At 40.0% G+C, this 24163-nt stretch overlaps 1 protein-coding gene across 1 annotated transcript in view; it reads right to left on the bottom strand.

Moving 5' to 3' along the window:
• FBXL17 (F-box and leucine rich repeat protein 17) overlaps nt 1-24163 on the bottom strand; it is a 544473-nt gene that overhangs the window by 4374 nt on the left and 515936 nt on the right. The window contains exon 8 of the mRNA XM_050794618.1: nt 18356-18498. Within this exon, the coding sequence (XP_050650575.1) occupies nt 18356-18498 (143 nt within the window). The remainder of the gene's footprint in view (nt 1-18355; nt 18499-24163) is intronic.

Genomic DNA, 24163 nt, shown 5'->3' with positions numbered 1-24163 from the left:
TTTTGCCCCACTTATCCATTATGATCCCTTTCTCATGCCTACTTCCTACTCATCTTTGAGTTCTTAGCTTCCATGTCATTTTCCCAGCAAATTTGGATCACTGCCTTATCTCTGCTCCGCTCACTAAGTTACGTAAGTATTCCAGATCATTCACTCTTTCAATACTGCCTACTTTTCCCTCAGAGTACTTATTATTGTACTAAGTGAATTTATGATTGCTTAGTTTAATGTCTATTTCTCTTGCTCCAATCTAAGATCTATAAGAACTATGATGAGCCAGGAATAGTTATGAGTGAGTGAATGCTAAAACAAATACAAACTACAAATAAAAAATAGAAATCCAAGAATAAGGCAAAGCCAGACACTGACACTAACATACTAATCAAGAAGGCCAACAATTTCTTGAGGAACTCATATTCAGTTCAAGAATCTCCTCCTTCAGGGAAGCCCTCCCTAAGCAACCCAACCCAGAAGGTTGAGTTAGGCACCCCTTCCCGGTGCACCATGGCGGGCACCCTGCAAGGTCTGTCCTCTCTTTGAGCACTCCCACACTGTATTACAATTATCTGTCCACTTGCCTATCTCTTCCACTTGAATAGAAGTCTCTGGAGATTAAATATTGGCTTTTTATCTTTAAATCTACTAGGCAGTTCAAAATAGAGAAGAACTATGGCAACTATGGTTCGTATCATGGACTTTGGAAGCCACCAGAAACAGGTTTGAATCCTGCTTTCATGTTACTTCTTTTCTTTTTTAATCTACCAGGTTTTATTTTGATAAGATGTGATTAAGGAATCTAATTTTAGTTTAAAAAAAAAAGTATACTTTAAGTTCTGGGATACATATGCAGAACATGCAGGTTTGTTACATAGGTATACACGTGCCATGGTGGTTTGCTGCACCCATCAACCCATCATCTACCTTAGGTATTTCTCCTAATGCTATCTCTCCCCTAGCCCCTCACCCCCCGACAGGCCCCAGTGTGTGATGTTCCCCTCCGTGTCCATGTGTTTTCATTGTTCAACTCCCACTTATGAGTGAAAACATATAGTGTTTGGTTTTCTGTTCCTGTGTTAGTTTGCTGAGAATGATGGTTTCCAGCTTCATCCATGTCCCTGCAAAGGACATGAACTCAGTCTTTTCTATGGCTGTATAGTATTCCATGGTATATATGTGCCACATTTTCTTTATCCAGTCTATCACTGATGGGCATTTGGGTTGGTTCCAAGTCTATGCTATTGTGAATAGTGCTGCAACAAACATACGTGTATATGTGTTTTTATAGTAGAATGATTTATAATCCTTTGGGTATATACCCAGTAATGGGATGGCTGGCTCAAATGTTATTTCTGGCTCTAGATCCTTGAGGAATCCCCACACTGTCTCATGTTACTTCTTTAAGATTTGGTTTTTCTCAACTGTAAAGACAGGATAAAAGTACTTATCATAGGACCATTATAGGGATTAAATGTAATAATATGCCTAGCACTGTGACTCATATAAAAAGCCCACCATACAGGAGCTCTCACTATTGGAGGAGGCACTCAGTAAATGGTCACTGAATGAAAGAGTTAATTCATGATCTCTTAGGGCCACTAGTTCTCTATAGCGTTAATCAATATTGTTCCACCTTTAAGTTATCTCATAAAATAAACCTTGTTAACACTAGTTGTAATGTTAAAAATAAATTAATCACCAAGCAAAGAATAACTTTTAGAATGTTCTCCATGTACAAGAAAAATCTATTTTATCTTAATGCTTTATTGAGCAGATTCCAGAACTCTCCTTAATAACATAGTCTAGGTTTTAAGTAACTACTTTGGCATGGTTTGGATATTTGTCCCCTTCCCATCTCATGTTGAAATGTGATCCCCAATGTTGGAGGAAAGGCCTGGTGGGAGGTGTTTGGTTAATGGGGGTCTGCCCATCATGGCTTGGTGCTGTCTTCAAGATAGTGGGGGAGTTCTCTCGAGATCTGGTTGTTTAAAAGTGTGTGTGGCACCTCCCCCAACTCTCTCTCTTGCTCCCAGCCTTGCCATGTGACATATGTGACATGCTTGCTCCCCTTGCCTTCCACCATGACTGTGTTTCCTGAGGCCCTCACCAGAAGCAGATGCCAGCATTGCACTCCTGTACACCTCAGAACCATGCGCCAATTAAATCCCCTTTCTTGATAAATTACCCAGTTTCAGCTATTCCTTTATGGTAATACAAACAGACTAATGCATCACTGTCAGGAAATTCTTCCTTTTTTTAAACGGATGTTCCCCATGCTGCAGTTAGATGAGTTGCCTCCCTCCTGCCACAGACAAACAAAAGGATGCAGTTTTCACTAAGAGATGAAGTCATTTGGTCAGAGAGGAACCTTGGAAAATCTGCGTCACATTGCAAAGAAGTAAATGTAGTCCAAGCCATTTGGCATTCAAGGAAGTACTAACTAAAAATAAATGAGAAAAGAATGGAGCAGAGAAAACATTCAAACCCACTGTTAACGATATGAACTCTTTTCTATGGTACATCTTTTCCAATTTATACACAGGTTTGTACAGAGTTTTGTACCTAGGGTTGACAGGCAATTTGCTTTAGAGGGCCAATTAATTTAAAAATAGAAAATATCTCTATGTGATAACTGTTTTCCAGGAAAAGGCACATAATTCACCTTAAGCAAACTTGATACATGAAGATAAGGATTTATGAAGTATACAAATTAGAGAATAATTGTTCACTTTAGTAAATAATTTCATGGTAGGGTTAATTTATTTTGCCAGCTTCCCCAGCATATTTTATATATCCTTTGATTTCCCAAAATGCAATTTACCTATTTCAACTGCACAAAGTAAAATACATCTGTAGTTGAGAATACAGATGATGATGTGTTTGTTCTCTGGCTTTCACAGGTTTGGGGTAAGAACTGACAATAATTTGACTTTGTGTAACTGTATGAAAAATGGCACCAGTAATCCTCTGTGGATATAATGTATCTTCTAAGCAATCCTTTTGCTAACTGTACTCTGTAAATTCTAGGAAACAAAGCAGTGGGGAAAATGCAAATATTTCATTTTAGAGCTCTGTTGGGTAGAAGTTATTCAGGGGAAATACACGGGATCCTATTTAGGGAGGGTTCTATCTTTTACTTACAATCTCTCCTGGCAATAGTGTGACAAATATTATACTACAGTTATGCTCATTTACTCCTCAGAAGCACAAATTATGCTCACCTTTTCTTTGTATGGACTCCATAAGTGCTTTGGTGCCATAGAGGATTCAGGTAAGACACCAGCAGAGCCCAAATCCTTTTACGTCGTTATGTCTACATGCACATTTCTGCAGACATTTTGTCATGCACAACTCCACTTGCTAGAATGAAAAGAACCTCTCTCTGTTCCAACTCATAAAATATATGTAATATAAAAAGGGAACATTACAGATGAAGTTTTTTTTTAAAATTTCCCCATGATCCCTGGTTTTCTGTATTCAATTTCTTTTCCTCTTGCTGAAAACTATCAATGGCAACTCCTATATGACACATGAGATTTAAAAAATGCAATGTATCTTCCTAAAAAAATATGCTGCACTGTCATTTGAAGAAATTACTGTGATTAAAGGGGAAAAAACCATGTGCCACAAGTTTTTTTTAAATATAAGAAAGACTGGATTTTATACTTCTCTCCAAATGCTGCATAACCATAATTTACATTTTCAAAATGGTTATAACTCTTTTTAAGGTAGTAGCAATTTGTCTGGTATTTTAATCTATTTTGAGTTAACATCTATTAGCACTTTGTGAAAATGTGAGGCAAATTGCTATGCTAATGAAGGTAAATCACACCACAGTTTCATGATATGGCTGCTGCTCTTACGGAAGGGTGAGGAGAGAAACTGCAGAGTTACAGAGAGTCAGTGTAACCAATTTATCTAGGCCATTACAGTCTCTTTATTAATTTCCCCAGAAAGTTCCAGATAAGTGTAAACCCAGGCCTGACTTATCTCCTCAATGACACGTACTGTTCAATAGACGTCATTTCTGATAAAATTTGCAGAAGAAGCCATTTACATTAAGTGATTGTTACTTCCTTTTTAACTCAGGTTTTAAAAGAAGACATATTTATGATGGGGGAAAATATTTGACATCTGATTATATTAAAATCACAATTAAGACAAAACCACTTAAAGTTCTTGACAACAAGGAGAATTTCAATCATCTCTTTGTTTTTAGTCCTACAGGCACTGTCTGGTATATTCTTGCCCATCAGAATACAGGCTCTATGAGACAGACGTTCTTGCTGGTTTTGTTCACTGTCAAATCCCTAGCACATAGTATATACTCAATAAATATGTGTTGGCTAAATTCACATAGGAGTTGTTCAATGAATATTTATTGAGTACATTAAAAAAGCACCAAATAGTACTGAGCCAGAAATTGTAGAGATAAGCTCACCTTGTCCCCAGACTGTTCAACTAGAGTGGTAGCAGTCTCTAAAGTCCTGATATTATGGCAGCCCCAAACTCCTTTAATCCTCTGAAGTTCATACCCATGGTGATTCTTTGCGCTATTGTCTTTTCCATCTGACATCACCAGACACCTCTTTCCAGATACATCTTCCCTAGAGTTTCCAATAATGTTGCACAGGAGACCAAAGCAGCTCATGATGGTGGTTTAGCAAGTTTTGCTGGGTCATGTGGCTGTCAGGGCGTACTCAGAAAATAACTAAGCTACGCTTTGGATTACCTGATGTCAACCCTCCACACTGGAGATCGTTCTTAAACCAGGTGTGTAGACTAAGAGGCATGCTAATGATCCTGGACACGAGTCAGTTTCCAAAACTTGGCAAAACCCCACACAGTTCAGAGGATTTGACACTGGTGTTTACAGCATCAGCAGCCTGCTCAAGACGGCAGGCCCAGGAAGGCAGATGATTTGGAAATTTTGTGACATTTAAGCTCCCTTTTAATGTCATAGTTATCTGATGGCAAAGAGTAAATTGTGGACAGGTCTCCTGACTCAAAACAATGCCATTTCTATCTTCTGATTTCTTGGGCTTTGGGAGTTGGTATGCCTTCACCCCTATGTGGAGGCAAGTGAAAATGTGAAGGGCTCTCTTTTTTCAGTTGGTTCTGCTGTCATGGTACTGTTTAGTATCTGATGCCTCAGAAGCGTGCAATGAATGGCAATCTCAGATAAGGAGAAATTCTGCCACCAAAAATGCCCCATGCCCCCACTGCTAAACATATAGTATTAGGCTTTTGCGTGTTAAGAGACAATCAAACCCTTCTCTTCAGTGTGGTTTATTTTGGCAAAATACTTGAAAACAATTTGCTAATGTTTTACTCAAATAACCAATAAAGCAAAATAAAAGTATGTCTCTGTTCAGGCAAGGACGGGGAAGACAAGAAGGGAATAATATTCAGTGAACATCTATTATTTCCCAGACATCTAAGCATGAATACCCCTAATCAGACGGAATTTCTATTTCACAGAGCTACTAAATGGTAGCTAGATTTTGAATTCAGGACCCTAACACACAGTGCTCTCTGCACTGTACCACATTGCCTGGCCCCTTAGGTAAGATGGTGTGGTATGGAAAGTGTCAAGACTGGGGTCTAGCTGATCTCCTGCCCTGTGAAATATTTACTGACATTCGTTTTTTTAATGAATATAAAAGAGATTGCAGTTTGCATATACATACATTTCAAAGTCCTTGACGGTGTTTTCAAAATGGCTGCTCTAAATGTAAATTATAATGGATCTCGCTTGGCCTGCAGAGTGGTCTATTGTGGAGCTGTGGGTTACCTGAGACTTTGAAGCATGATGGAAATGCGAAGAAGCTGCAGGACTGACAACAGGCCTTTGGATAGGCCATCCGTGACTACGCCAGAAACGGGCACTGCTTCCTTTCCCGTCTCTCACCCATAAAAACACTTTCCCTTGTTACAGAGGTAGGATGGCCTGCAAGCCAGATATGGCCCCTGCCTTCTTGTAGCTTATAACCCAGCAGGGGAGGAACAATGACACCAGCAACAGCAAAGCCCGGAAAGTGCTTTCTAGGGAAGTGCAGGTTGCTGCAGAAGGAAGCCCACAGTAGGCACCTGACCTGCTCCTTGAGGGCTGGAAAGGGCTTTCCAAATGAAGTGATATTTGGACTTCTGAAGGACAAGAAGGTGTCAGCCTGTGTACCATATCCACAAAATATGCACATATTATTCAGAGAAGAAAGGAAACCAGCTTATGAGCTAGAATAAAACAACTCATCAGGCGTTACTTTGTAAGCTATGCAATGTTTCTCCCGCCCCATCCAATGAACTCAAGTGTATACCTGCAGTAAGTTATTGTATCAAATAGCTCTGCTGTGAGGAAGGGAGGGGCGAAGAAGGTGGACCCCTTTATTTGCAGGTGGAAAGAGTAAAAGGCCCACAGTATATCTGTGAAGGCATCACAAATAGCACACTCAGCTCCTGCCTCCGAATTCAGGGCTTGGGCCTTCACACTGGTCTGTCATTCTTCACAGACTCCCTGGGTAATGTCACTCACTGCTAACAGCCCCAGAGGCTGACTCCTGGCGGCCCAGAAGCAGAGTGCTGTCTCTGGGGCAATACGCCTCCGGAGCCTGCTTCTCTCCGCGTTTCTTGGCTCTCTGGGAAACTAGTGGATATCTGTGGAACCTGGTATTCACCAGGTGCCAGCAAAAGTCATCGTGAACAATGCATATTCAAACAGACCTTAATGTGCTTTCAGCTGGTGCCCACAGGCTCTAAGATGGGCACATATTAAAAAGGATGAAATCAGGGTAATGTGAATTTTAGTAACACCCCAAATTTGCATGTAAATGAGGTGAGTCATCTAAGTGCAGTTTAAAATATTTTAAATAGGACACCAAGAAAAGAGAAAAAGAGCAGACGATATATTGATTTTTCCAGGATCCTGCACAGCTGACAACATGTGCCCGCTCTCTGCTGGCCTGTGTAGATTTTTATAATTCTATCTCTCTCCCTTTGCAGCAGGACTTCGCACGTCCCTGTTCAGGTGACATGCCACATTCTGCTGAGGTTTGCTATGGTGAGAGCAGGGAACTAGGAAACTGGTACCTCTTCAATCTCTCACCTCTTTCTCTTCAGTGGCGAGGCTAAGCTTCCTACCTTAGCACTTGGCTCCTTTATTCTCCCCTGTAATCAGCTTCACATTCCCTTCCTTCCCTCTTCCTTTCTCAGACAAACCAAGGCCTTCTGCCATAAACCCTACAGTGACTCATATATAGCAAACTTATGATAAATGTTTACTGACATGGGATGAATTAAACTGTGTCTACAAGGGCAAGAAAGATACAAACAAGAATAAAGTGGTTGTCGACCCAACTGCTCATTAGAATTACCTGAAGATCTTTTAGAAATCCCAGTGCCCAGGCCATATCCTAGACCAGTTATATTGGAGTCTTGGTGGACAGGGAGTCAGGCATCAGCAGTTGTAAAACTTCCAGGAGATTCCAAAATGCAGATCGGGGAGACCTACTGGTTTAAAGCCACTGACTGAAAAAGCTCCTAGAATGCACAGGTGATTCCTGTTCTTGGGGATCTGAAGGCAAGGTTGAACTAAGCACCTGCCCACTTCCCACGATATGACACCTCTGAGCTAGAGGTTCTGGGGAAAAGGAACTGTTGTTGCTATAGCTTATTAGTCCTTCTTTTTTCAAATATTCATCATTGTCTGAAACAAAATATGCATTCTCTGAATGTGGTAAAAATGGACTGGCTTCTTCTCCTTCAGCATCAAGTCTTAGATCGCTCATTAGGCAAAGCCAAAGGTGGCCTCCATCTGATCTTCCCAAAAGCTAAGGGGAAGGAAAAAAAATTCTCCTATCCCCAGTTCTCACATGGACCTAGTGCTTCCTCAGTGGAAAATCCATGATATGGAAGGAGAGGGTATTCATGATTAGGTATTTAATTTTTTTTTTTTTTTTTGAGATGGAGTCTCGCTGTCACCCAGGCTGGAGTGCAGTGGCGCGATCTCAAGCGATTCTCCTGCCTCAGCTTCCTGAGTAGCTGGGACTACAGGCACGTGTCACCATACCCAGCTACTTTTTTGTATTTTTAGTAGGGACGGGGTTTCACTGTATTAACCAGGATGGTCTCAATCTCCTGACCTCGTGATCTACCCGCCTCAGCCTCCCAAAATGCTGGGTTAATACAATTTTAAGAAAAGAAATTTTAAGAAGAAAAGTTGACTATCTCATTGGAGCCTAAAAGCAACTTGCTAAATCTGGGAGTCAGCTGACCACAGAGCATCCATAATGTACGATGCTTCATGCGTGAACCTCATACCGGTAGCCTGGGGTCTTTAAGGATGTGTTTTTCATACAGAGGTAAGAAATAGTACTCTTGGGTGGCAAAAAAAAAAAAAAAAAATCATCGAAAAATCCCAAAGTATACAATAAGACAGATACTGAGAATGCAATGAACCTGACAGAGGCAGGCTCATAAATTCATTCAACTTTGTCAAATGCAGTCATTCCATTTCGGAATCTGCAATGATTGGAAGTGCTATGCTCTGTCAATATCACAACAGGCCTGGCTTCATGCTGTCTCTTTTTCATGAAATGTGTGTTGCCTGTTAACACTAGCACTGCTTCTATTCACTTGAATTAGCACAGTGAGAAAGCAGCAAAGAACTTGGGAGGATGGGGATCACAGAAACGCCTGCAGTGTTAAGTGAGAATTGGGGCTTGCTAACCTGAAGCCTCTAATTAGAGATTAGTGTGACAGGAAGTCCAACAACCAAACTGTCAGAGAGAAAAATTAGTGACATTTTCATTCCCTGTATCACCAAGCTATCCTCCACTGAGAAAGATGTTTCCAAGCTATCCTCCACTGAGAAAGCAAGCTCCAGGTACACAACCATGGGTTGGCCGCTTTAAGGCCACAAACCACTGGCCAGGACTTGGCCACACTCAAATCTATGCGTATGTGCATGTGGTGCAGATAAGAACCAGAACATAACGTATGTGGGACACCAGTATGGAGAAAGTTGCTTGGGGGAGTCATCTGTAGTGCTACAAATGATTCAGCAAATGATCAACAATTTGAAAAAAGAAAAACTAGGCCCCAATAAGATAATTAATGTAGTCACTGAGTGAGTGGTAAGTGCAATGTACTTATGGAACACATCTAGGTATTTCTAAATTAAACTCATGAAGTTAAGCTGAAAAACATAATCGAGGGGGAAAGCTCTCTGAACTAAAAGTGTGTTTTCTTTTGTGCATAATGGCTTTCTCGATTTCAGTTTTTATTTTCTTACATAAAGGATAAGGTACTGGTAATCAGCAAGTGCACACTTGATGAAAAAAAATCTTTCTAAAATTGCCATTTCCATTTTGTAGCATTTACAAATTTGACCTGTTTCCTAAAACAAATTCATGATTAGCAAAAATTTATTCTGCATTAATGTGACCGGTAAATCTGTAGATTCAAAAACCTGAAAATAAGTGCTATTCTTGGTTTTCAGAAGATGAACTGTACATAAATCAGAGCGTTGCAGGGCTGGGCTCTGAAGGATGCCAAGTTCAACCATGCAGCAGATGCTGAGCTCATCTGAATGTCCTGATCCTCCCGGGGCTTGCAGCTGCCCTCACAGCTCCCCAGCTATACAGATTTCATATTAAATCCAAGGGGGGACCTTTCTCACTTGTTTATTTATTTTCCTCTGTCTAGGTACTTTTTACAATCCATTAAATTATTAAGAGGCAGTGGAATCTAATGATTTTCAAATTTACTTTTAGCTGTATAATACTTTCACAAACCAAAACTGTAGATTTCAAGTACATAAAACAATAAGAATGGGGCTGCTCTGGTTGAAGAGAATGCAGATGAGAAACACAGTCCAATCTATCCATCCATCCAGCATGCAATACATATTTATTTAGCAACTAGTGTGTACCAGCCACTGTGGTAGGTCCTGGTAATATAACATAGAAGGAGAAACCCACAGATCTTATATTCTAGTAAGGAGAAGGAAAGAGATGAAGGTAGGAAGGGTAAAAATCAACCACTACAACAAGCAAGAGCTAATGTTTACTGCTTGCTTCATAGGAAGAACACCACACAGATTAATTCACTCCACTCTCTCAATGTGAGACAGATGTATTATTTTCATTTTACAGATGCGGGAATGGTGGCACAGGGAGGCGGTGGGGAACGCAGAGATAGCAGCAAAGCCACAGTCTGGTGAAGTGGAAGACAAGAGACAAGCATTCTCTGGCAGGACGGAGTGGTTATCATATGGATGCTGCTGCCAAGAGATGGGGGAAGTGAGAACAGAAAAACGGCCACTGCATTTGGTGACACAGAGGCCACTGCTGACCTTGAAAAGAGCAGCATCAGTGGCATGGTGTGGATGGAAATAGTTCATAACAGGTGGCGAGAAAGCAAGGAAAACTGTTCCTAGACAATCCTTTTCAGAAATTAAATAGAATGGCAAGAAAAGAGGCTAGAGGACCACGGCTGAAAGCTGATGTAGGATCAAAGTGAGACTCTTTGTTCAGAAGAAGCATAACCTTGGGTGTCACTTAAAAATAAATAATCAGCAATTTTACAGTACTGTAGCTGCCCATTTGCTTGTCCTCTCCCAAGAGGCTGCAGGCCCCATGGCATAGGGAGTGTATCTTGTTCACTGTTCTTTTCTGACCTATCACCTATCACAGTGACTTGAATATACTAAGTCACTCAATAGATATTTCTTGAAGAAATCAACTATTAATAAAATATATGATAAAAATTGGAGGCAGGAGAGGCTTCGTTTTTCTCTGAAAAATTGCTTGCAAACAGGAACAGGATTTTCTCTAGGCACAGCACAGTAGGCCCTGAAGACCTGCTGCTGCTGGATGGCCAGGCCTGGCATGTGGGCTGAGCCATCGCTTCCCCACCTGCAGTAGTCCCTCAGTCACCTGGTCACTGCAGGCTAGTCTTGTTGCTACTTGGTGAAGTCAGGTGATTAAGAGTTCTGGGATCTCATCTGAGCTCTGTTGAGGAATTGCTGCTACCTATTCTATTTTTAAATTCGAAAACTAATATGATCCTACAATCTAATTCTTTCATATAATTACTGAAACCAAATCAAAGCTCCAAGGAGATTATTTACTGCAAAGCAATGACGCTCCAGGGTGCCTTCAGGCAAACTCCAACACAGCAATCTATTCAACCTACGGTATTTGGGGAACAGTAGGCTCTCTCCTTCCCCCTTTTAAAAGCAAATGAACAATTTCACTATCCATCAATCCCATAACAGAGGCCAGCAAAACATAAGTAGCTACTTGCAGCACATTCCCTTAAAAGGTTCTACACAGATGTTGATTTTCCTGAAAAAACAAACCAAACAAATCTCAGCCTGGACATTGACTGGCTGTTTGACTTGGCAGGTCTTCACTCTCTGCTCACAAGAAAGGACTGACTCCTACCGGTTCCACGTTTCTTCTTTCTCTGTAAGTTTGGCTGTAATTTAGTGAGTCCTAATGATTAAAAACAATTCTATTATTTTCAAGAATTGCTGCCTTAGTCTCAGGAGGCCAGTTCTTCTATGAAGATCTAAGCTTGTGAATTTATATTCATGGCTAGACTATTATGAACCTGTTGGACAGGTGATTAATATAGCAGACACAAGATTCCAGAGCAGGTATGTATATGTGAATAAATATAATGATAATGCTAATAGTAGTTAACATTTATTGAGTGCTTATAGTGTGCCTGACTTTGAGCTAAGGTCTTTATCACAATATTTCATTTAATTTTGTAACAACCCTATGGGATAAATGTCATTATCATCCCCATTTTTCAGTTGGTGAATTTGAGGCTTTTAGAGATTAAGTCACCCAAGGTCCCGGAGAGAGTAAAATGATGGAGGTAGAATTTGAAAACCTAACAGTTTGACACTAGTGCTCAACCTCTTTTATAAAATTCCACATCAGTGTTTATTGGTTTCATATTTAAATACTGGAAAGGACTTATAGTTACCACTTCTTAGAAGTTCAGGTGAACAGGGTTGGAAGAGGAGGAGATGGGAACACTTAACTAAAATGAGGTTGAAAGGTAACCTCTGAATTTCAGCTGATGTGTTTTTCCCTGTTTCAATTACCAGGAATAATCAGGAGAGGGTTGTAAAATGCGTTTTAAAGTGCTCCTATGTGAAAATCACCTGGAGAAACTGTTTCATCAGCAAAAGGAACAAGATGCTGATGCTTCAAGTGAAGGACTGAAGTTCAGATTTTAGAGCCCCAGCTGCACTCTCACCATTTCTCATCCCCTCTTTCTTTTGGGGCCACATGTCATGTGGGCTGTCTGAATAAGGGTTATGTCACCCACAACAGAGGACTGCACAGTCTGATACAGTTAGACCACTCCTGCCTTATTCGAATAGAATGTTTTCTTTTCTTCTTCTTCTTCTTTTTTTTTTTTTTTACTTTATTTTCTTTGATACAGCATCAATTTTAAATCTTACATTTTGGCTATGGGCAACGTGGAAACAGCTGTGCAGACAAGGCAGGGAAGAGGAGAGTCCCTGCAGGTACATGCTTTGTTTCATGGCTGAATTGCTACCAAAACAGTCCTGGACACAGTGCCCTCAAATTATTTTTCTCTGAAACTGATTTTTCCAGTTAGTTCTGTACGTTAGTTACAGAGTCCTATATTATTTTCCCCATAGGGCTTTCCTGCTCATGATTCCTAAACAAGCTGATAAAAACTCCATTTTCTCCACAGGAGTAGTTAAGTTGTTGAGGCTTTCGCTTACCGTAATTACTTCCTGAAATATGCAGTGGTTAATTTTTCCTGAATATTTTTACATTAAATTGGGCACCCAAAACTTGGTCCTAGATATTTTCAGGTGGTAAAGCAGACTCCTGGCTCGAAAGAGCTGATTGGTTTCTATCACTTGCTTTCTGTATTGGCTTCTTATTGATTCGATTTAAGAAAATCTCTCTCCCATTTAAAAATGTAGAACTCCAGGTGAAAACCGGGATTTCTTATGTCCTGGAGAATATAGCAACATTTACTAAAAGAAATCACTATTTCACTCCTCAACTAAGAACTTCAGGAATTGGGGCAGGTAAGGAGAACGGTCTTGGCAATATCAGTTTGATGAGAAATGAATTAATTCGATTATTTTCGTGGTGTGGATCAATAGTAGTCGGCCTCCACAGAGGCCCCTGGCCTGAAGGCAGCTGGATAATCAATAGGCTCACACAGAGGTGGCTCTCCTCTCTAGCAGCCTCTCTCATCTTTTCTGGGCGGGCTCTTCACGCCTGTGTAATTCTAATTTATGTCAACTAGAAATCAAAGAAATTCCAAGAGGCTTTGGTCATAGGACATTAGGGTGGACCTTTCACAATCTATTTATGTCTGTTCCTTAAGTAATGTGGCCCCCACAGCCCTCCAGGCGCCTCTACTGGCCAAGGAGGAAAAAAAACCTCCCAGCAGAAGGGTAGCCATCTGCTCCGGGCCATGGCAGAGGCGTGGGGTTAGGTAAACCGAGGCACACTTTCTCCTCCCCATCTATAACTATGCAGGGACATAAGAACCAAGCATTTTAAGCAAAATGCTTTGCCAAGAGTGGCTCCCTCAATAACGCTCTTTAATGATACCCCAGACGCTGGCATTTTCAAATCAAATGAACAGTGTATAAAATTAGTTCTGCATGAAGTTAAAAAAAAAAATAGAAAGTGAAAGGGAGCTTTTAAAAGCTCCAGCATTTCTCCATCCAACTGCTTTTCACAAGGGTTTGGCATTTGAGAATTGCTACGTTTATGATGTTATTCACTGCTCATAATTCAGGCCTGCGTCTCCAAACTTCTGTATTAACACACACTGCAGAGGTTTCCACCACGACACTTTACCACCGAGGCCTCGCAAACTAGCCAGGCTGCCTCTGGTGAGGGCTGTTTTTCTGCCAGTGCCAGGCCATGGTGCCTCCTCCCTTCTCATCAACCTTGTCACCCCAAACATTTTTCATTAACCTTGAACACTGCATTTCCATTTGTTCTACAGCTTTCTCATGATTTTTTTTTTTGGTCCTTTATAGTTTTGTTCTCCATCCAAACTGCCTTATAAGAAATGAAGAAAATATAATACAATTACAAGAAACAGATCTATAGAGAATCTAGAATTCACTGAAGTCACGAAAAACATTTCTATGACCAAAGCTTCTGTTTATGATTGCGGAAAACAGAGTGAACATACTGCTCTTATTAGAGAGTTCCGTTGATTACACAAGTATTTTTAACTAAATCACCAAATAAATGTGAGTTAAGTTGATAGGTGATTTCGGGTCAACTCTAATTCCCAAGGTCAAGTAAGCCTTTGAACAGTCTTTAAGGATATAAGCTCACCCCAATTCATCAAAGCCGTCTCACACAGCGTTTTCTTCTCTTGGTTCTTACAATGCACTAAAGTTTAGGAGATTAAGTGGCGTCAGCTTCAAAACCCTCTAACATGCTTATCCATCCAGCAATCAGAAAAGCTACTCAAACAGGGGCTTCCTAATGCACTTCCTGACTTTACAACTGCATGGGGAATGCTGCATTGTTGAATGACTGGAGGACTCCTCCCCAGGAATCACCAATGTTGCAGCCAAACATATTTACTGCAGTTTCGCTTAGCCCTTGTTTGACAATCCAAGTACATGTTGCTTTCATCTGCAACGAATATGTTTAACTTTTCTCATTTGTTCTCTGATAACCTCCCAAGAGAGATGGGGGGTGGGGGTCGTGGGGGGAAACACTGTTTTCCTACAACAAATACAATGCATTTTGTTATTCTTGCAATACCTCAAAAGCTGAAATGAGGAAAAAAGCATCAGTTTGGTAAAGTATTAAATATAAGTGGCCCTCAATAAACTGACTGTGAAAGAACATGCAACTAGAATGTTCTTTCTCAGAACCACAGGATCACAGAATACCAGTGCAAGGGTACACAGACTTCACAAACCACATCTCTCTCCAGTGCAGGGATCCCACTGATGCCATTCCTGGCCAAGGAATTTACTGAGTAGATGTTGAGGTTCCCTGTGCCCTCCATTGGCGCCATTGGTGTGCAGAAACACAGAGGAGAACTCTAATGGGTTTTATTAGTGGTTAGCAGATTTGGTTAAGGTAGGGAGAAAAGTGACAGGGCCAAATTAATTTTGTTCTTTAATGCTTTGCTGGCACAGATGATCATAGACAGACAAGAGATGGTGTATCTTCTTCTCCATTCCCTAATCATAGTTTTTCTGTTTCCTGTTTCTATTCTTATTTTTCACCTTTATTTGTCTTGTTACTTTCTGTTTCCCTAAGTACTTGAACAGTCTTATCTTCAGCTCACCCTTTTCTCCCACTGCAAATCTTTCTGCATCCCTGTGCTGGAGTAGATGGTTAATAAATTCATTCCAAATACTGAGTGTCCTACAGAGGCATTAGTTTTCCATTGCAGAGGTGTGTAGAAAGTATAATTACTAACATCTTTATATAAAAAATAATCTTAATTTTAAATTTAGTTGAGGAAAAAGCACAAAGGCAAAGCATTCTCTAATTTGAGTTTTTTTTTTTTCCTTTCTTTCTAATTTTCTTTCAAAATTGAATAGCAGGCAATACAATTTTTTTTTTTTCTCATTGGGAAATTCCACTATCACAGCACGGGTTAATATAATGATATTGATGATAAGAATAATCAGTAACAGATCATTTTATATATAATAGACATTATTCTAAGTGCTTTACATATGTTAACTCATTTACATGCTCATAATTCTACAAGATAGGTACTAGTATCCTCATTTTGCAAATGAGGAAACAAGCACTGAGAGGTTAGTAACTGCCCATGGTGACACAACTAGTAAGTGCAAAACCCAGATCTGAACCTGAACTCTGGCTCCACAGACTATACCCTTGCTACTAATTTCTTTTCTTTGCTACTCAAATCTTCCTTTGAATCTTGATGGTAACTTAAAATCTGGAGATGGATGGCATCATACAAAATCTGAAAACTGAATAGCTACTTTACATTTCCATCCAACTAAACCAACAAGCAGGCTTTTCTGTGCAAGCCTTTACTTGTGCTTTGTGTGTGGTTTGGAACTGTCTTCCATCCTCACAGAGCCTCTCGTATTTGGCTCTGAGCTGCTTTAAGTCTGAGGAAGCCAGACAGCAAGGCTGGGTCCAGCATCTCCCTGGGCTGTGCTGCAGCAGGCTCTGACCAGACGGCATCATGCTGGAGCCAATGGGTTCTCAGAGTGGCTCTCTGGTTAGAGAAAGGATTCAGAGGCAGCCCAGGGAAAGGGCTAAAACCCTTAGGGATACAGCTAATCTGTACAGTGTCTCTATTTAATTTTGGACTAATTTGCATTTGGGTAGAAAATAACCCATTTCTTAACTAAAAATCAGCAAAATGCTGGTCAGCAAATATGTCGGGAATAATATTCTCCTGTAGTAACTGTAACATACAACTTCTACAGTGTATCTCTGAAGATGGAGCCGATCTTAACCATCTAAAGATTACAGATTAGAAATACGGCAATTTCTGAGAATCGTTGTGGACACATATGCATGAATGCTTACATTTTGGTAGCTTTAGTCAGACAGCATTCACGTGGCAGCTTCTGCTGGAAGCTGAGGAGTTCTGCTGTCATTGATTCCTGTTTCTAGAGCACTCTGCCTATGGTGGACCCTTTAACTTGTCTTAAAAGAAGTCATTTTAAAGTGGCAGGGTTAGCAGCAGCATTAGGTTGGTTAGTAGAAAGATTTGTGGGAGACTTGCAAGCCCTGGGTCTCAGTGCTGTTGCTTAGTTACAAAGTAAGTCGCTTCCGGGCTGGGCTGAGAATATATAACAACATTTCTCTAAACATAACTAACTGGCAAAGGTCTAGTATAAGCTGGAATTCTAAAGTGTTTGGAGAAAAGAATTAGTCAATTAACAAAAAATGACAAAGGACACAAGGGCTTTGGGCCATACTTCATTTGCCCCCAGATTTGCTACATTTAGAAAATGCATGCCCTTTGAATGGCAAGTCTATTTAGTTTCACATTATTTTGCTAGATTTGTTCCTAATCACCATTTATAAAAGTAGCACACATGTGTAAATTAGTACAAGATGGCGGCACTTTCTGAGCAAGTGTCTGAACTGGACCTTTTCTAAGGAAGCAGTCCCCGTGGCCAGAGAACGCCCCCTGGGTTGTGCCAGTAGCACTGGATACAGACTCCAAAGACCCGGCGTGAAGTCTTGCCAGAGTATCCCTGGGCCACTGACTGGTCTTTCTGAGCCTCCATTTTCTCCACTTCACAATGCAAATAACTATTTCTTAGACTTGTTATAGGAAAAACATGGAATAAATAAAGAAGAAAACATCTGTGGAGTGCCTGGTGTCTAGCATAGGTTTTTTTTTTTTGGTTTTTTGTTTGTTCGTTTGGGACTCGGTTTTGCTCTGTCACCCAGGCTGGGGTGGTGTGGCGCAATCACGGCTCACTGCAACCTCGGCCTCTTGAGCTCAGGGATCCTCCCACCTTAGCTTCTCTAGTAGCTGGGACTACAGGTGTGTGGCATGATGCCTGGCTAATTTTTTTTTTTTTTTGGTAGAGACAGAGTGTTTTGCCTTGTTGCCCAGGCTGGTCTCAAACTCCTGGGCTCCAGTGATCCTTCTGCCTTGGCTTCCCAATATGCTGGGATTACAGGTGTCAGTATAGATTTTTATTATCTGTTTTCTCAGTCTTCAAAGGGTCCCACATTAAATGCTGCACCATTTCCTAAACTCATGCTCACATCGCTGGTCAGCTCCACAGGCCTTCCGCCAGGACCTCTGGAATCACTTCTTATCACGTGCTAGGAGTGGCATCTGATGTATGGGGAGATGCAAATTCCCACATACCCCCTCACTGGCCCTTTCTTGTTCCCGAGTGGCCAGAATACATAGATGTTCAGTAGCAAAATTACACACTTGTGAAAAACCAATTTGGCACTGTTCTTTCCACCTTTACTGTTGCTGGAAACTTGAAACACAGAATATAATTTTACGGTTAGACCCTGAAAATTGCAGTTTGTCATGTAACCTTTTACATTTTGGTCCATGGACTTATAAATAGGATGCCAAACTCTAAGTTGACTCTATATATATGATTACTTTTTCTTTCTGCTTAAGCACCGAATTATTAAGTGGGGAAATGCAAAGATAATCCCAGATTAGTTTTCAAAAGCAGGCGAACAATGCATAGCTATAATTGTGTATATATATATAATGTATATATAATATAGAATATATGGGGGTGGGGATAGAGAAGGAGAGGATACGACATCAAGCTATTAACTATACTGATATGTAGAAAGCAAACAACTTGATAGTCAACTCTTACTTTATCACATCTCATCAGCCCCAAATATCTCAGAGACTTGCTGCTCTGTGCAATCAGGGTGGCTCCTTGGTCTGTAATTTCCTTACACCATCCAACATCCACAGTCTCTATTGTCATGCTGTACCGCCCAATGGCTATCAGTGCTGCAAGAAGGGACAGAGAGAAAGCATTAACGTTAGCAGGGTAAGGGAGCTCTATCTTATTATGACTATTCATCTCATTTCCTCACTAAATTTGTTCCTGAAATTTTGTGTGTAAATGAATGTTTTATAAACTAAATTAAATTTGAAATGCTTTAGGAAAGCTTCCCTATGACAAACCCTTTTGCAAAGTGAATAATCATTCCATAATTTCCCTTTCATTGGACACAACCTTTTATCAGTTTTATTCATTACAAGGTTACCTGTGCTTTCAAACATGCAGCTCTGCAGAAGGAATACATTAAAATGAATTACAGATACAACGTTTAAGAAAACCCAAATAATAATTTTACCCAAGATAACTTTAATTTTTTTTTTCAAGAAAAACCCATGTAAACACCGTTTTGAGGAGTGTTATACTGCATGTGAATGTCTTTACCAATTGGCATAATTTTTTCCATCTGCTCATGACCTATAAAATGTAAAAGTATAAAATATTTTTCACATTAGTACTTCTTGGGACTGTTAGGAATTAAGAGTACATCATACATACAGCTGATTTTAACTGGTGCCATGCTAGAGTTCAGTAAAGGGAATGCATTTGTTATGGTGAATTTCCTCATCCTATCAGAAGTCTTCCTTCTATTAACATATAAAATGAAGCCTGTCATCTGTAAACCATGAGAGTATCTGTAGTCTTCTTAGCTGTTTAGCATTGTACCACCACTAAAGTGCAGACTCTTATCCCACAATCTATGACGTGCACTACTAATCACTGCAAAGCCCCACAGCCCATTACCCCATCAGAGTGACCAGTTGGTGAATGTGGCTCTTTTCTATCGACTTTGATAGATGTGCCCACCTCTATATTTATGGAGCAGAAAAACAAATTTCAATACTCCAGCACCAGTTTATGGTGCATTGGTTTGTGAATGAAAACCCTGACAACAGTGCCACAAATATCAAAAAGAAAAGAGAAATGGTTTTCTGATAATTTCCTCCTTCTAAGATAGCATAAGTTGATTTCTGTGACAATAAAGGTGAATGATAGTTCCCAAAATGTGTTGACTAGATGGATAGAGTTAAGCACTCATGTTAACAAATGTTTACTCCTACAGCTCACAGAAGAGAATATTTGGGAAAGTCTTTCTTTGCTAATTACCTCAGTATTTCTTTTTTTATTTTTTACTAGAAAACTCATGTCTGTACATTCCAGTAGGAAAGCACTCCCAAGGAGCCAGATATTTAATGTTTATACAAACAGCAATCATGACCCCAGTATTTCCCAGTGAAAATACAATAGAGAGAATTTTTTTTAAAGTTCTTTATGTACCAGTTTGTGAATGTTTTCATCTTTGTGCGTGCTGTTTTGATATTTAAAGTTTTCCAAGGGATTTGGGGATTTGCCAACTACTAAAAGTTTGCAGAAATGGTCTGAATACTATCTTTGTGTAGAAGGAGCAACATCCCAGGTTAATTTTGGTGTCTCTGACCTAAGAAAATTGTTCTCACTGGTACCATCATAACTTTCATTGCTTATGATATCCTGAAGATCTGCTAAGAAAAATGAAGTAGGGGATACATAAAATAAATCCCTTTTAATACAAAGTGCTCAAACTATAATTTCCAAAGATGACAAAGCACCACTTGCAGGATGGCCTGAGGTTGGTAGATTTTGTGAAGTTGTTTCATTGAGGTCTGAGGCTAGAACACGAAAGCCCTGTACTATCCAGAAAAGCCCTGACTGTCACAGCCTGCTTTATAAGCAGATAAAGCGTCAATAGCTATTGATTCTGGGTGGTAAAATTACTGATGTTTGGAGGCTTTTCTTCTGACTTAGCACTATTTACTGAAGTTAGAATGAAACTTTATTATTTCTTTTTTTTTTTGAGAGGGAGTCTCGCTCTGTTGCCCAGGCTGGAGTGCAGTGGCTGGATCTCGGCTCACTGCAAGCTCCGCCTCCCAGGTTCACGCCATTCTCCTGCCTCAGCTTCGCGAGTAGCTGGGACTACAGGCGCCCGCCACCGCGCCCGGCTAGTTTTTTGTATTTTTTAGTAGAGACGGGGTTTCACTGTGTTAGCCAGGATGAGAAACTTTATTATTTCTTAACTCATTCAATTATTTAATAACCACCTCATGAGCTCTAGAGCATTTTTGCCAACATTTATTGACTACACTCCATGTGCCAGGCCCTTGGCTAAGAATTTCAGGTGCATTATCTGATTTATTACTAACTGCAACCCTGTTAAGTCTTACTGTTATTTCCACTTTAATAATCAGGAAATGGAGTCACAGAGAGATTGAATAACTTTCCTAGTGTCACAAGATAGTAAGTTGGGGAGTGGATTTTAAGTTGGGAGCCAGCTCCCAGCAGAACCATGGGGCAAGGCAACTGGAAGTTCTCACAGGCCATGCCACCAGTGGTGGAAGTGCAGTGTGACATGCTGGGCCTATGCTGGTTACTAGGAATATAAGATTCATGGAGCTCAGAGGCCAGGTGAGTGGAGGTGGGGGGTGGGGGTGAGGTGGGGTAGAAATGAGGAACAGCCCAGTAAACAGTCACAATCCAAGGTTCACCCCCTCTCTCTTCCCTTTTCCAACTCCTTACCTTTCAGATCTCAGGTCAAAAGTCAACTTCTCAGAACTGATCACCCTAGCATTTTATTGCTATTGGGAATGTTATTATTTGTTTACTTCTTTGTGGCTCACTCCCTCAGTAGAATGACAGCTCCTATTCACTGCTGTGTGCCCAGCACCCAACACACGCCTCATACAGAGGAGGTTCTTAAAAATATCCATTGAATACGGCAACTACTATAACAGAGGCATGCTAAGGGGGCATAACAGCCCCCTCATGCTTCAGGGAAATGGGGATATGTCAGAAGCCCTCACAGAACAGTTGAGTTAGGTCTTGAAGGATGAGTAAGGGTTTTCCAGATAAACAAAGGAACAAGGATAGGTATGTTGGGCAAAGGAAACAGCATGTGTGAAAGTAGAGAGATGAGAAAGGACAAGTGAGCTGCAGGTATTTTACGTGGCTGAAGTAAAAACAAGTACAAGAAAGTGGGAAGACTCATTTCAGAGAGATTTATTCAGTGATTAATGGGGGTGGTATAAGACACACAGAGTAACAAAACCAAGCAGAGTCCTTAATGTCATGAAGTTTATAGTCTAGCAGAAGAGACAGATGTGAAACAAATAAACATAAAAGTAAACATAACTCTAAATTGTGACAAGTGCTCTGAAGGAAATGGACTGACCACTGTAGGATAGAATAACATTTCGCTGGGGGCTTCAGGGAGGGTCTCTCTGATAAAGTTACTCTTAATTCTTCCAACAGGTCTGCAGAACGATAACCATTTCAGAGGTAAGAAAAGAGAGGTTCAATAGCTCACCAAGGCCCAAAATCTAATAAAGTGGCAGAACTGGCATGCAAACTAAGGTTGGTCGTTTGGCCAGTGCTTATTCTGTTACAGCAGCAGCACTTAGGGTGGGAGTAGGGCCCTGCACATGGTCAGAATGGATCTGGCCTGAGGCAATCTTCTGATTCCAAAATATACAGCACGTAATTTGCCTCTCTCTGACTATATCATGTCCTTGGACAGTTTTTCATTGTTGTTTCACAGGTAGCTATAAAACCTGTAGTGTGGTCTAGTCTCAAGTTCGGTTCTAGCTCTACTACCTAGCAGATATTTGACATCGGGATCACATTTCACTTTTCTGAGTCTCAGCATCCTTACCTGGACAATGGGGAGGTTGACTGTATGCCCTGTCTACTTCATGAGGTTGGTTTGTGGCTCAAGTGAGATAATAGATGTAAGGGACTTTGCACTACATAAATGTCGTAATTTATTTGATATTTCCCCAATCCATCCTACAGTTGAGTAGTTGCTATAAAATGAAAAGACTTGAAAGAATTTTGAAAAATAAAAAACTCTGGGCAAATGATAGATTATATAAATACTTAGTCATTATGTCACTGCTAGAGTTCTTGAACTGCCTACTCTCTATCAGTGATCATAAAATTCTAGTCTGCACCTGGGATGATAGGGCTGTAAATGTAATGTATCATTACTACCTTCATTAGAGGCTGTTGACACATTACAATGGTATTTATTGAACCTTGAAAAGGGATAAATTATGCAAGACTAATTCCTAACTCCAATGCAATTTTAATATACTTTTTAATGTGCTAAGTGCAACTAATGAAGAAAGTTAAATTTTAAAAAAGGTACACAAATTAAAAGCTGTAGTTCAGTAACTTGTGTGTTGATGAAGGATATACATTAACCCCCAATAGTCATCCCCATAGGCATACAAATGACAGACAGAGTGATTAAAAGACTTAAGCACACATGCACTTAATTTTGACCAAGAAATTCCATTTCTAGGATTCTACTCAGACAATATACCTCTAATAGTACAAAATTACTTCAATATATACAAGTTTATTTATTGGAGCACTGATTGTAATTGCAAAATAATGGTAACAGCCTAAATATCCATAAATAGGAGAGTGGTCGAATAACTATGCTATATCCACACAACTGAATAATACTATGCCACTCTAAAAATATGAATAAGGAAAATCCCTAGGAATTAATTTGGAATGATTTTCAAATCATTAAGTAAAACAAAAGCAGAGGTCAAAAGAGTTTATATGATGTGCTACCACCCTTCATAAAAGCATAAGGGAATATAATAAAATACGTATTAATCTGCTCATCTGTGCACAAGTAACAGGAGAAGCATAAACCAGAAACCACAAAATACTGTGTGACTATAAAGGTTGGTAAAAAATAAAGAAGCAGGCATGAGATGTGGGGGTGGGGTTGTGAGGAAGAAGAGATAGAAGAGATACTTCTTGTAATAGCTCTTTTTATATAACTTCAACTCTCTGAACCATAGCAATGCTTTACACACTTCTCAAAGTAAAAAAAAATGTGTAAGAATCCAAAGAGGAATACAAACAGTAACAAATGAACTCAAATAAACAGATGAATAATACAACTATGGCAAAGGGGATAGGAATTAAAAATGAATTTAAGTCACTTTGGAAATATGATCTTGACTGTATATTACAAGAGGAAAACCAAAAAGAATTGTGAGCAAACAAATACTATACTATAGTAAGTAAATTTATTTGTCACAGGAGTATGAGTTAGGAATTTAGTAACTACTCTGTGTAATCTAGGATTGCAAATAATGACAGCTAGTGTTTTCACTCTTCGAGAAAGAAGTTACAAATAAGAAAATAGGAGAGACACACACATACACAGATACCGAGGTAGCTATAGAAGTAATAAGTATTGTGTATGTGTATTCCTGGATTAGTGTACATATATATATTTCCTAGCTCTTTCTGCTGGGAGGGACTGGGGGCAATGGCACCCTAGCAGCACTCAGATCTTTATTTCCAAATATCATTCTCCAATGAAAGGAATCAGAGCTTTGTAGAGAAATGGCTGATTTCAGGAGTGGAGCAGGGAAGGTACAAGATGAGTCTGGAACATCTAGTGATGTCAGAAAAAGAAGAGCTTTTAAAAGAATGGGGGCATTTCAAAAGGACACAGGATCCAATCAGAAGAAGCTGCCAGTGACCAAAGCTGGAACAATCTGAGCATCAAAATAAATAATGATAGTATGGATTATAGTTCATAAAATAAGT

This window comes from Macaca thibetana, chromosome 6 (genome assembly GCF_024542745.1).
Source record: "Macaca thibetana thibetana isolate TM-01 chromosome 6, ASM2454274v1, whole genome shotgun sequence".
In the NCBI taxonomy this organism is placed as follows: domain Eukaryota; kingdom Metazoa; phylum Chordata; class Mammalia; order Primates; family Cercopithecidae; genus Macaca; species Macaca thibetana.
The sequence above is the reverse complement of the archived record's forward strand: the minus strand, read 5'-3'. Positions and strand labels throughout refer to the sequence as shown.